The sequence below is a fragment of the Squalius cephalus genome (assembly GCF_949319135.1).
Source record: "Squalius cephalus genome assembly, chromosome: 25".
Lineage (NCBI taxonomy): Eukaryota > Metazoa > Chordata > Actinopteri > Cypriniformes > Leuciscidae > Squalius > Squalius cephalus.
This window is the reverse complement of record NC_137146.1, coordinates 13,294,072-13,308,635: the sequence shown is the minus strand read 5'-3', so window position 1 is coordinate 13,308,635 and position 14,564 is coordinate 13,294,072. Positions and strand designations below refer to the sequence as shown.

Genomic DNA, 14,564 nt, shown 5'->3' with positions numbered 1-14,564 from the left:
TTTGATCTGTGATGTAAAACAGAGTAGTTTGTTTGGAAAGGGATTTACTAGTGTATGCAAAACCCCACAGCAATCCGGCTACTGTGGACCTGCTAGGCAAGTTCTAACAGAAGTTGTGTCGCATTCCGCAGCCTAGTTCCCTAAAACAGGAATCAGTATATTGTGAAGACGAAATTTGGGATTAGCAAGAGCCTTGATCCAGTAATAATTGGGACACTGATGACTCAATAACCTGTGACAAGATTACAATATTGTGCATTAAAACTGCTGTATAACATACAATGACAGATGTTCTTCTGGTACCACGTGGCAACATTTCTAGAATCAGCTGATTCTGACTGATTTTTATGATTCATTATGGGAATTTCTAAAGAGCGAACATTTCAGAGTACTGGAAAGATTGTGATCATGAATCTTTGGGCAGTGTACTGAACTAGGGAACGGATTGAGACACACCCAGAGACACTTGGAAACAGAAGCATGGAGAGCACAGGACAATTTGCATGACTGTGCGCAGATGATCAGCAGGTGGGACTTCCTCAAGCTCTGCTCCCTAATAGGTTTTCTAGAACACAATCTACCTGAACAAGGCCAGATAAAGAAAGAAGGAAAGAAAAAAGATGGAAGAAGAATAGACAAACAAATAAGAAGAAAGAGAGAGGAAAAGCTAAGAAAAAGCAGAGCTCAAATGGGACAAAGGCACTTACGCTGCTGATCATCAGAGCACAGGATGCAAGTTTAACAAATGGAAAAAATGGAAAAACAAGCAAAAGAGGTGGCAAAGGTGTGCTTGCCTGGATGGTTTGTGGTCCAGTATTGGAAAGAGAAATACTGGAATAGAGACCCATCAGACAACCAATAAACCCCAGGTCAGACAGCCATGGCTGTGCTCATAGCCGAAGGGGTCAAGATTTGGAAGGAGATGCCCAATTTGAGGTACAAAAGTGACAAAGCAATCTTATTCTGCTGCACGGTTCCTTAGGCTTTCTACTTACCCATAATCATCTTTTAATAAAATCACATTCATAATAAGCGCGTAAAACCTTTGAATCTCATTTTACCGTAAAATTGCTGGATTTAGTGTACGGACATACAACTAAAATCAATTAGATATATTTTTATTTTTATTTTGTTTTATTATTTATTTAATAATATAGACCACTGTGAAATTGCATGTTCACAAACAATGTATTATTCAATATTTAGCTACTCCATTAAAAAAAAATTTTTTATGAAACATAAAATAAAAATGTATTAATTTAACAAATAAAAATAGAGCGTTGTTGTGAGTAGACCTTAACATTATCAGAAAGACCACAAAATACATTGATGGATAATAGCAACCTTGATACTTTGTATACAATTAATTGACTTCACTGTTTAACCAGTAGCCAACTAATAAACTCTATACTATTTTTGTATTGGGGATATGAATTTTCACAAGAATTAATAGTAACAAAACATTTCCAGCAGGAAAAAAAAATTGATATCTGCCAAGATAATGTAGGAATCTGAAGCTTAGGAGGGGATTCAAGCTAATGCAGGAAAAAGCTAAAGGAACAGTATGGCGACCTAGTCAAGCAAGTATTAAAACAGGGAAATAACAGGAGAGGAAAATTGAGAGTCAGAAAACCTTTTGCTTGGAAAGAAATTGGAAAGCAAGATAGTCATTGTCATTACAGCCCAATTAGAAAGAAAAGTTTAGCGTTCATGGCTATTCGCTAACCCTCCTACTCGTCTATAGAAACCGCTCATCTATGAGACTGCTGATGAAAGCGGTCAGTGAACCTTACTGTTTGTCCCATGTGAATTCACATCAATTATCATGAATGCCAAGAATCTTGTGTCATATACGGTAACACTGACCAAATCGCCTCTCGTAAAAGAGCTTTACAGAAGCCACTGAACCACTAATAGTTTCCAGAAAAATGGCCAGTGAAGCCAATTCCTTCTCATTTTGCCCCAAAAATGACCATATAATGGCCAACTGCTGAATTGTGTTTTTGGAAATTCATTGGTATTGGCAAATAGAAAATTTGGCTAATGTGAATAGTGGTCTAATATGACGATCAGTGCATGCAAAATGTTTAAAATTTAATTGACTAAAGACTTATAGTTTTAAAAGTATTGTGTGACAGTTGGAATTCAAGAACAATTGGCAAGTCACTGAAAAAAAAAAAAAAAAAAAAAAAAGTATGTATGCCTGTCTGAACAAAGATGGGAATCAAACCCACAACCTTGTACACTCGACCAGTACAACAGGAATATAGGCCCCCTAAGTATCTGCATTGGTTAAGGTGTACAAGCCAGAATAACCCTACTTTCCCATAACCGCTGTTATTTTTATCATTCTAATCAAGATTATATTATCCTTACCTGCCACTCTTTCGTCCGACTCCCTGTTCCCATCATCTGAATAACGTGCGAAATCCAAGGAGTCCAACGTACTGATGCTGCCAGCTCGATCTGGAAACAAACAAACACAGAAAGCATGTTAAACTCAGTGGCTCCCTCCCAACTAAAGGGTTTCATCTTCTACCCACAACAAAACACACCCTTATTAGACAGAACACTAAACTATAATTTACAGAAAGTAAAGGGGTTACATTTTGATTTGTTTTAGCAAACTTAAGCAGTCAGCAGTTATAGAGAATAGGCTATATGTAGGCCAAAACTTTTCAAACAAACAGATCTCTCTGTCTGTCAGCACTGCTGGAGGGAAGATACAAAATTACTGCCAATGTCAAGCCCCCACGTGGACTCCTCTATTTGTGCATGTCACTGATTGTAGTGTGTTGTGTACACTGGCATTGTAACATATTATTCTGCAGCAAACCACATTTATTTATTTTGCAATTTTAGATGAATAAAGAGCATATTATAATGGCGTTCAGTTACTTAACTATTTGTATTACAGATTCCACATCCATAATATTTGCATATTTTTAAAAGGGCCATTTCATTAAAAAAAAAAAATTCTTGAACTTTTGAAAGGAGCTTGAAAGTTGTGTGTAATCATGAAAACATACTTTAACTTTCAGTAATCAAAACGTCCTCCAGTACAAAAAGAAAGCTTCAATAACTCAATAAGACATAATTATACACAGTTACACATCAGCAACATCTATTCTGTGTTCATAAACAGCTTTTTTCGTCACTTTGAGGTACATTCTACAACCCCCTTTTCAGAAAAGTTGGAACATTTTGTCAAATGCAATAAAATCAAGAATCTGTGATTTGTTAATTCTCTTTAACTTTTATATAGCTGACAAAAGTACAAAGAAAAATGTTTTCACTCACCAACTTAATTGCATTTTTAAAATATAACGGTGTCGCGTCACTTTCCTTTTAATTATACTTTTGAATCATTTGGGAATTGAGGATACTAATTGTTTGCACAATCTTGCCTGATACAAGACAGCTGCTCAACAGCCTGTGGTCATTGTTGTCAGATTCTCCTTTTCATGATGTGCCATACATTTTCAATAAGAGACAGGATTGCATCCCTTCTCTGGTGTAGTTAAGAAACCACTCAGTTTTAGCATGTGCAGAATGAGGCCTGGCATTGTCCTGCTTCCCAGAAAAGATGTCATCTTAATGGCAGTATAAGAGTAAAATGAAAGTGACGTGACACCAAATATGGTGTCCCATACTTGGAATTTGAGCTCTGCATTTCACCCATCCAAGTGCACACACACAGCAGTGAGTATTGAACACACACCCAGAACAAAGTGCAACCATTTTTGCTGCGGCGGCCGTGGAGCGATTGGGGGTAAGGTGCCTTGCTCAAAGGCACCTCATTTGTGGGTAAAGAGTGGAAGTGGTGGTACCGATGCACCTGCATACCATGACAGATGTTTGCTCTTGCACCTGTCGCTGATGAAAGTCTGGATGGTCCCTTTCATCTTTGGGTCTGTGTTTCCCCAAAACTTGCTGAAACCGCAGCACAGATTTCCTTTTTTTTTTTTTTTAGTTTAGTTTATTATTACAAGGACAATGCATATTAACATGACAAGTCAAAATATGCCAGAGTTAGCCAAAAGGCTAGTTTTCATCTGCAGTCCTAGGCCAGATGTACAATAGGCAACCTAAAAATACAATGTAAATACAACAATTTAACATAACAAAATTTAACAGAATACAACAAACCCTACAATTTCCAAAATCAACAGAAAAAAAAAAAAAAAAAAAAATCAATCAATGTTGACATATTTGCATGCTAAAAAGCCAAGTTTTAAAAGAAGAACGAAATCCATTATAACTATTTAATTCTCTAACTGACGTTGGGATGTCATTCCATTCTTTTGAGGCTTTAATAGAGAAGGCAGACTGACTAAAAGCAGTTTTCCTGAAATTAATAACACAGTCCCTTCTAAATGTACCTCTAGTGAGACGACTGTTTTCCGATCTTAAACTCAGAAACTCACTAAGAGGTGGTGGGGCCAGGCCATTAAGAATTTTATAAGCTAAACAGCCATTTGAAAACTTAAAGTTTTCCCAACTCAACAAATTATATTTCGATAAAATCTTACAATGATGAAAATGACGTGGTTTCTTATCAAAAAATTTTAGCGTTTGTTTATATATAGTCTGTATTGGGAGCAAGGCGGAGTGGTTGGCCTGAGACCAAGTAGTTAGACAATAATTCATATGCGAAAATATCATAGAGTGCATAAACATTTTGGCAGCTTGGGTAGACATTGAATTCCTGATATATCGAAAATTAGATAAATTAAATTTTATTTTCTTAACAGTATTTGAAATCTGAGAATTAAACTTAAAGGACAAGTTCAGTATTTTACACTTAAAGCCCTGTTTACAGATCGTTTCTGATGAAATAGAACGGTTAAGATTAAATGTTGGACAAATGCTGCTGTCCCGAGAATTTTAGGTTTCTTTCGCTTTCCCCCCCCACCAGTAGACTGGGTGTATAGGTGCACTCGAACACTCCTTCCTAAAACACATGAAACTTTCGTTTACAAAGACGTGAAACTCAACGAGTGGTCAGGGGTATTCACTGATATGCTCACACATAAATCGCTGCAAAAGATGATTTCCAACAGGTTTTATCGTAGTTTTTGTCCAACTCCATTGACTTGCATTGGATGTGCTGTGAGGTACGGTATTACTCCGTGCCGGAAACTGAAATGGGGTTCAGGGGTTGTTTTCTTCTTCTTCTTCTTGGTTTTTTTTTTTTTTTTTTTTACGGCGTATCGCAAACAATGAAATGCCAGTGGTTTGCTTGCAAAGGTGCATTATCGCCACCAACTGGGCTGGAGTGTCTATTATTCAAGCTCTCAACGGAAGAAGTACGGGTGTGAGACGTTTGGAAAAATAGCTCCACAGTTTTACAACGAATGGTAAAACACCTGTTGGAAAGCATCTTTTGCAGCGATTTTTGTGTGAGCATATCAGTGAACACCCCTGACCACTCGGTGAGTTTCACGTCTTTGTAAACGAAAGTTTCATGTGTTTTAGGAAGGAGTGTTCAAGTGCACCTATACACCCAGTCTACTGGTGGGGGGGGAAAGCGAAAGAAACCTAAAATTCTCGGGACAGCAGCATTTGTCCAACATTTAATCTTAACCGTTCTATTTCATCAGAAACGATCTGTAAACAGGGCTTTAAGTGTAAAATACCGAACTTGTCCTTTAAGTTTGGAGTCAATGATAATACCAAGATATTTAAATTCTGAGACAATTTGAATTTTTTCACCGGCAATAAAAATGTCCGGATCAACTAAAGAGTTGGTGGTTTTACTAAAAAACATACCAACTGTTTTGGAAAGATTTAACTGCAGGCTACAGTGGTTTAACCATTCACTAATTTTAACCATAGCATTCGTAAGTTTGGCTGCCACTGCTGCTTTTGATGTTCCATGTATATATAAAACAGTGTCATCTGCATACATTTGAACTCTCACTTCTGGGCACGCACTTGGCAAGTCATTAATATACATGCAAAACAAAAGGGGGCCCAATATAGACCCTTGAGGCACTCCAGTGGACAAATGAAGATGTTCAGAATGATAGGTGCCAATACGTACAATTTGTGATCATTGAAAAAGATAAGATGCTACCCACTTTAGAGCAATATCTGAAAAATTAAAATGAGATAGTTTAGACAGTAAAATATTGTGATTAACAGTGTCAAAGGCTTTCCTAAGATCTAAAAAAAATAGCTCCAACAACCTTGTTCCTATCAAGCAATGATTTAATATTTTCGATAAAAAAACTGTTTGCTGTCTCAGTGGAGTGATTTGTCCTAAATCCAAATTGTAATGGATGAAGGGAAAAGACTGAGTTATTCAAGTGATTCCTAATCTGTTGAGACACCCATTTTTCTAAAACCTTAGATATTACTGGCAAAATGCTAATAGGTCTATAATTGGAAATGATTCGTCTGTCTCCTGATTTAAATAAAGGGGAAACAATAGATAATTTCCAAGCATTTGGGAATTCCCCCACAGAAATCGATTGATTAATAATTTTTGTGATGGAGATAAGCAAGGACGAACCTAATTCTTTCAACATTGTATTATCCATACCAAAGACATCTTTCGCTTTAGAAGTATTAAGTGAACTGATTAAGGATTCTATATTTCTTTCAGAAGCGCTGGAAAACACAAGGCTGTGCACTGACGACAAGATAGGGCACTTACTAATATCTACGTGTGAGAAACCCTGTGCAATAGATGCAACAGAGTCTACAAAATAGTTGTTAAAAGCTGTAGCAACCACAGTTGGATCAGAAATACTTTTCCCATCCAACACAAGATCAACAGATTTTCTGTCTTTATGTTCCTGCCCCAGCAATTTGTTTAATTGATCCCAAATCAATTTTGAATTGCCCCCTGCATTGTTTATAACGGTTAGAAAAAAGTCAGCCCTTGACTTTCTTAACTGAGATGTAACTTTATTCCTCAACATTGCAAAACGGTGTTTATCAGTACTTAATTTTGAATTGTTAGTATGACAATTGAATTGTTAATATGACGTTCTTTCATCATATTAACAATGTCAGCATTAATCCATGGGAGACTATTCTTATAGTTTCTATTTATAAATTTTTGGGTAAACTCCTTAATAAAATACTGCAGTCTACTTGTAAGCACTGTACTTCCATCATGTACATCTTTCCCAGCTAGCAAATTACTCCAGTTAAACCTGTTTATTGTATCTATAAAATGATCCCGTACTTTGTTGGGTATTCTAGATACTTCTTTCTCCTTAACAGTTGAAACACAAAACCTTCTGCTAGTTAACTTTCTTGTCACCATAACTAAATTATGATCCGATAGTCCAGTGATCATATTAAAGGATTTTGTAATTCTTTCTGGTTTATTGCAAAAGATTAAGTCAATCTGCGTTTCAGTATTATGAGTTTTTCTTGTTGGACCCTTGACTACCAGTGTTAAATCAAAATTATATCACATATTTGTTTAAGATTTTTCCTGGCTACTCTGTCTTCCCAATTAACATTAAAATCCCCCATTATTAATACCTCTTTTTCAAAGTTGCATCTAAGAAGCATACTACAAAAATTTTCATAAAAATCAACTTTGGCAGAGGGAGGGCGATAAATTACAATCAAACTAAAAAACATTTGTGGCGATACTATAATTTTCAATCCAATACATTCCAAGTCACTATTTGACAAGTTAATTTCCTCACACTGAAAACAATTTTTTTATATATACCAAAACACCACCACCTTTAGATCTCACTCTATCGTTTCTATAAATTTGATAACCTGGTATGGTGATAGCTGCATAAGGTGAATTCTCATGAAGTCAGGTTTCGGACAGACATAAGAAATCCAAATTAGAGTCCAATAACAAATGTCGGATTTGTTCATTTTTAGACATGAGACTACGTACATTCAGATGACTGCCAAATAATCCCTTTGGTTTTATGCTGGGGTCCCATAATATTTTAGAATTGTTCACAGTTCTGAAGACGTTCCATTTTCTATTTTTCACTACTGCTCGGTTTGTCGTCAACTTCCTGATTTGATTTGTAGTACTTTTTAGACCATCTGAGATGAGCTTGGACTCAGAGGACTTGGCGGCATCTCTGCATAGAATTGATGTATAGCTTTCTCTTTACGTAACAGAGATTTGAGTTGCATTTTTTTTGATGCAGTTAAAGACTGTTAAGTGAAAACGGTTTTCTGAAGTACACAATAGCATGATGGTTTCTCATGCAATGCCATCTGAGGGCTTGAAAGTCACACACATTCAACAGAGGTTTCCTGCCTTGCCCTACATGGACTGAGATTTCTATGGATTCCCTGTGGACCTATACTTTGCTATCTTGCATTGAGAAATATGATTTTTGAATTGTTAGGCTATACAATTCTCTAATGAAATTTGGCACAAAGTGGTGAGCCATAACTGAGATGCTCCTTTTATACACCTTTTACCAATTCACCTGCTTATTGTGGACTGTTTCAAAACAGATTAAATTGGATATTCTGTTATCTTTTCACTTTTATCTAAAATTGTGTATATTTACCAAATACAATTAATTTGGCCAGTGAAAACATAGACTTTTGTCAGCTAAATGAAGGTTCAAGAAAATGAACAAATCGCAGGTTCTTGATTTTATTGCATTTTACAAAATGTGCCAACTTTTCTGGAATTGGGGTTGTACTATTACACCAGAAGAACTAATAATTACAATAAAAAGTAGAAATGTCTGGTGCCGTTTCTGACTAGGTGTAGCACCTACAGCTCTGCATCTACTTTTAAAGGATTCCAATGTTAGAAACAAGTGGTTAAAGTTTTTAACAAGACAACTGATCATTTTAGTCTGACTTTAAAAGTTAATGTGGCACATTTAAGTGGAATTCATTGCAAAGAGGCCGTTATTAAACAATGGGAAGCCTACAGCAAACCTGTAGCGAGTATGTAAACACAGCAAAGCGCCATCACAAATTTCAAAGAGGGTTTTTACAGTCTATATATAAGTCTTAAAGACTCTCATTTCAATTTAGAGTCACCTACAAGGCTTGCCTCTTTCTTTTCTTTTGGAAAATGATCATGAAGTGAATTAACTAATGATTGCGGGAATAAAACCCTAGAAAAACATGACAAGTGGATCTCCAGGAAAAAAATAAAACTAAACCTATAAAGTAAAACAATGAAAATAATACAGCCTCTTTAAATTACTGTGCTTTCACTTTGCCTATATGGCAATGGCACCAGGCACCCTATTTTCTGTTACTCAAGTTAGCTAAATATCACAGTGACTTGAACATGTGTCTGTCACATGATGGCAGTAAAGCTCATGCACAGAGTCCTGTGACCTAAGAACCATTACTGGCCTTAAAAATAGTGTAGGCAGGTTCTTTTTTGTTTTTAAATGCCTTGTACTCCGTAGAAATGCAGTTGGCTAAATGTCAAATGACACTCTGGTAGTTAAATTAGTGAATCTTTCCATCACAGCCCTGGACAGAGAAAGTATTGATGAGGGGACTGACTCGTCTCAGTTTTGCAACTCTCTCTGGGCGTGACTTGAATGACAATGCTGATATCCGACTTGTGATAGTGCAGTGGAGCTGTGCTGAATAAACGTCTTGTCAAACTGGTTGACAGGGAAGGGCTGGCAGTTCTGTGAAGGCAATATGTGAGCTTGAACCACCATGTGTAAAATGCGTCCTGCATGGAATGTTACGGAAAGGCTCACGAGTCATGGAACACGTGACTCATGAGTAAGCGATAAATGTGCACACCTACTTGCTTCTGTGTGTTCATGTTCACATAATCAACACAATATTAGAAATAGTCATTTGTTTGATGTCAAAATATTTTCTTATAGTTTCTAGTTTATGCATATTAAACTGAAATAGAAGTAAACCATTAGTAGGTTGATGAAAAGTGTGAGATTATGGTGCCATAAAAAAAAAGAGGATGCATTGTTATTAAAATTCTGGATAATTCTATGTTATTGCTGATAACCAATAAATGACCAACATTTTAATTCTACACTATTTTGACCAAATGAATGCTCATTTCCGAAACACGTCGCCGGATTTCTTCTTCCATAAGGGGGTTTGGCTAGCCTGACTACGTCAGACTTCTTACTTCCGCTCAATTTCATTTCGCTTCTGTACTCAGTCTGAGACAGCGTAGCTTTCCGTTTTCCTCCGGCCTGAAAACAGCCGGCCAATCAACGAACAGAGGGCAGGCTGAGAGCCGTGACGTAGACGCTGATTGTACCGTGGATGCGTAGATTTACTTCACATAATCTGCAAAAGTCGTTCACAGCCATGTTCACTCCGGTATTTCGCTCGATGGTTTTGTTTTCGCATCATACATGTGTTTACAGTGGAAGTTAGATGCGGCTGAGCATGCGCATAACACACGCCATAACCAAACGTTATGTGATTGGCTTACGGGTAACCAATGATTTTAAACTTCAGACAAGCGCCCCCCCCCCGCGAGAAAGAAAACGCTTTTCAATTATGCCATGCCAGACTCTGTCTACGAAGCAAAGCGAAGTAGCAGAGTTTGGTATTACCAGGCTAGGGTTTGGCTCCACAGCGGCTTTGTTTCAAGGCGGAACGTTAAAGTACCAATTAGTTGACAACTCACCAAAGTGTTTCCTATTTTGTGTGACATATGCAGACGTTCAGTCAACGGTCTGTGGGCGTGACGACTGAGGCTACATGAGACTACATGTTGGCTAACAGCCAGGCTTCGGCTTCAACGTCAGCTACCAATTTATGTAGAACTACCACATCTAAAGAAATATCCTGCTTTATGTTATTTAGACAAGAATAAGATAACAAGGAGTTTTTCTTGGCTTACTATCAGTGAGCACAGAAAACATCACATCTATCAGAATTGAACTACTAATGGTTTTGCTTTAGCAATAACAGGTTATTCTAGCAGCTCAGGAATATGAGGGAGTGATAAACACTTAGGCTACTCTAGGCCGGGAAGACATGGTTTATACAAAATTGACCCAGGTTAACAAAATCCTTTAAATTATACATTAACTACAAAGCAAACTGCCGCGATAACTAAAAATCAAAGCCACACCCTCAGGGCCGCATAAATACAGAGGTTTAGGCCAACAGTGGCCCTGGAGACAAGTATGTATATTAAAATGGATCAATGCAATTTACAATGTTGTTTTTTCATTGGATTGTGCCCACTCTCCCCAACGTTCCTCTTCCCATGACAGTTGGAACAAAAATATACACACAATAAGATGTGACCAGACTACTACCAGCAATATACACTACTGTTCAAAAGTATACAGTAAATAATAACAGTAATATTGTGAAATATTATTACAATTAAGAATAACAGTTTTCTCTTTCATATAGGCCTATTTTAAAATGTAATTTATTCCTGTGATGTCAAAGCTGAATTTTCAACATCATAGACTTCAGTGTCACATAATATTTCAGAAATCATTCTAATGTGCTGATTTGGTGCTTTAAGAAACATTTCTTATTATTATCAATGTTGAAAACTTCTGTACTGCTTAATATTTGATGAATAGACAGTATCCTAATGCATATTTGCTGATTTAAAGTTTAAAAAAAATGTATTGACCCCAAAGTTTTAAACAATAGTGTATATTATTCTCTAACAAACAGTTTCAATTTGACTATGCCTCCAGTCCATTGCTTTATCGCTCACAACCACAACAACGGCCCTGAATCTTGATTTCATTGATAATTTTAGGTGTTTATTTATAGTTTAATTTAAGTGCATATAATTAGTAAGTCAATGCCGGTCAGCAGAATGTCATACAAGTAAGAATCAGTAGAAATTTGTAATTCATTTATAAGCCTGCATGAGGCCTAATGGTGTATTCTGATCTGTTTGGTGAGTGATGCGTAGCTAAATGAAAGGGCTAGGGGGAGGTGTGGCGCACAGTCAATTGTGAGGCGGAACTAGACTTTGATGACAACCCGACAGCTGCTCCACAAAAACTGATCCAATTAAATCTGCATCACACAGTTTACAATATTCATTCAGCGGAGCTTCAAATCCTCTCACATCCTAAACACAGACACCTTTTCATCCCTTAAACGCTTCTCAAGTGGCTGTTGCATCTCACTAGCGAAATATCGGCGAGGCCGTGAGGTGTTGATAATGTCTCTTCCTGCACTGACGTGACAGAAGCGCAGTAGACTAGAGATCCATCTGCTCCCTCTCAGCTGGTTGCCAGATCCTCCTTCTGAGGAGTGGGTTTGCTCCATAATGCTAATAAAACCCTGCGGTTCCTGAAACCTCTGTGTTCTTAGAGTCAGGTCAATACGCAGCCTTCAGCGGCAATGGGAGCCATTAAAGTGCAGTAAGCTTACGATTCAGTCTCTAGGAAATCCAGTTGAAAAAAACAGTGTTTAAAAAAGAGGGATTGGCTGATACGAACAGGCAGCAGGTCTAGGCCTCTAATTTCTATAGCATCCCCCTTCTCCCTGGAGAGCGGTGTCACTTAAGACACTGCACTCGGGTGATGAGGTCACATCCTGTATTTCGGTCCTAGAGACCATTAGAGGTCTTAGAATTATTGTTTCATTTTTGAGAGCGAGAAATATTCATTAAATCAAAATGACAAATAAAGTTAACAAATTAAGTTAAGTTTTCCTGTACTGTGGAAGGTAGAATGAGCACATGCAATATTACAGATCCTAATAATATCAGACCTAAGCCTCTTCGATAAAGGAAAGATGGTTGTCTAATATTCAAATGCAATAGGAAGCTGATTCAGATGGATTAATGATTGTTTTGAATCGCGAATAAGCCTGCATGAAAGCGGTTTCATGCCCACCCACATGTTCAGTCAGCAGGCTGAGAAAATGTGTGGTTGATGTGCACTTATGCCAGGCAATCACACAAAAATGATTGAAAAAAGACCTTAAAGCATTTGGACGAATGTTTGATCAGCATTTCCTCATTCAATCAAACTGTGTAGACCACAAGCTCCAGTAACCACATTAAAAAAAAAAGTCCATTATGTGTACCTTCATCACCTTCATACAATCACATGGGAGACTAATTTAGAATTGTTGGTAACCAAGAAGAGCGCAAAAAAGATCAGAGACTGACCCTTTGCTAAGCACCACCCTCTAGCACAGAGAGGTTTTAGAAAACATCTAATAGGAATGAATTGGAATGGACATTTTTTTTATTTAATTTCATTTTTTATATATTCATTTAAATGTATTATTTACTTACTGATATTAATCTACAAAATGCTCTTTTAAAGGGTTAAAACAGTGGGAAAAAATACCTCCCAGGGTAAACTGTGTCATTAGGTAATATCTTTTCCCCGACCCCATTTTTTATGCAATATTCTATTTAAAACGGTCCAATCACACCAGACGTGTATTAGTAAAGAACAGAAGCTTGCTTAATCATATAGCAACAGTTGCTAAGTTAGGATTGATCAACAACATTTGTAAGGTGGGGATTCACCCCAAAAAAGAAAATGCTGTCATCATTTACTCACCCTGGTGTTGTTGCTGTATGAGATTCTTTCTTTTTTTGGAAGACAAGCTATTTTGAGAACTCTGTTCCATATAATGGAAGTCAAAGGTAAGCAAAACAGTTTGATTTTCAATATTATTATTTTTTGTTCTACAAAAAAAAAAGAAAGTCATGCAGGTTTGTAAAGACATGAAGGTGAGGTGAGTAAATGATAACCGATTTTTTTTTATTTTGGAGTGAACTATCCCTTTAATTTATTAATCTTTGCTAACTGTTTTTAAGAAGAAATGGCTCCTTTTTTACAAAGGGTCAAATTTCTTGCAAATGTAAATCTTTGATTAACGTAAACAGGTTTTTAGAAATGATCTACACTGGATGGGATGTTGTCATTGTCAATCCACACTTCAACTACATGCAGCCTGGTTATAAAAGGAAAACAAATCCAAACGTCATGCTTTGAAAGGCAAATAGTAAGAGGAAGACGAGGACACTCTCAGATAAGAAACTTCATTTAGGAGCAAAGGTACAAGAAAGAATGATCACAGAAAGTATTCCTGATTACGCCAAACAAAGTGTATCAATCCCATCTGTCACTGCACACAGTCAGGTTTTACATACCCCTCGTATGAGCATCTCTGTTTCTCCTCTTTCTATCCTGCACCTGCGCAGCTGGGGTCAGTGGGAAGACTTCACATCACATCACATCACACAACAAAGACACAATCCATTCCAGACCTAAAACAAATGCCTCCCCCATCAAGCCTGAGTGTGACATCTTGTATGCATAAGGCTGAAACGCAATATGAAATGAACAGGTAGTGTAGGTACCTGTTTTGAACAACTGCTGTGCTGGTGTATTGACGTTTAAAAAGCGAAAGAAAAAGGTAGGCTAATGAGCCAAAATCTAAGGAGCTGCATACTTTGACAGCATATTTGGGCATTCATTTGGGTGCTAACTATAAAAAAAACTCATCTTAAACCAGCCTAAAATGGTCTCCCAGCCTGGTTTATCTAGTCTAGCTGGTCTTCCAATCAGGCCAAGTTGAGTTCAGCCTCGTTTACCTCGTCGACCAGCTGACAAGTGTCCAAAACCCTCAAACCAAGCCAGCCT

At 37.2% G+C, this 14,564-nt stretch overlaps 1 protein-coding gene and 1 long non-coding RNA gene across 8 annotated transcripts in view; both read right to left on the bottom strand.

The window, feature by feature from the left end:
* Window positions 1-14,564, bottom strand: part of relch (RAB11 binding and LisH domain, coiled-coil and HEAT repeat containing) — a gene marked incomplete at its 5' end in the record, with an annotated part of 53,560 nt that overhangs the window by 38,224 nt on the left and 772 nt on the right. For 3 of the 7 annotated variants that reach the window (XM_079862579.1, XM_079862580.1, XM_079862581.1), the window contains one exon: window positions 2,377-2,466. In XM_079862579.1, coding sequence (XP_079718705.1) covers window positions 2,377-2,466 — 90 coding nt within the window. Of the gene's footprint in view, window positions 1-2,376; window positions 2,467-14,071; window positions 14,141-14,564 lie in introns of all 7 variants that reach the window. The other 4 variants (XM_079862577.1, XM_079862578.1, XM_079862575.1 and 1 more) reach the window with 2 other exon arrangements.
* LOC307153279 lies at window positions 3,971-8,981 on the bottom strand. The gene is made up of 3 exons (XR_013820131.1): window positions 6,977-8,981; window positions 5,640-6,595; window positions 3,971-4,776 (listed from the first exon to the last, which is right to left on the bottom strand). It is a non-coding gene; the product is annotated as an uncharacterized lncRNA (long non-coding RNA).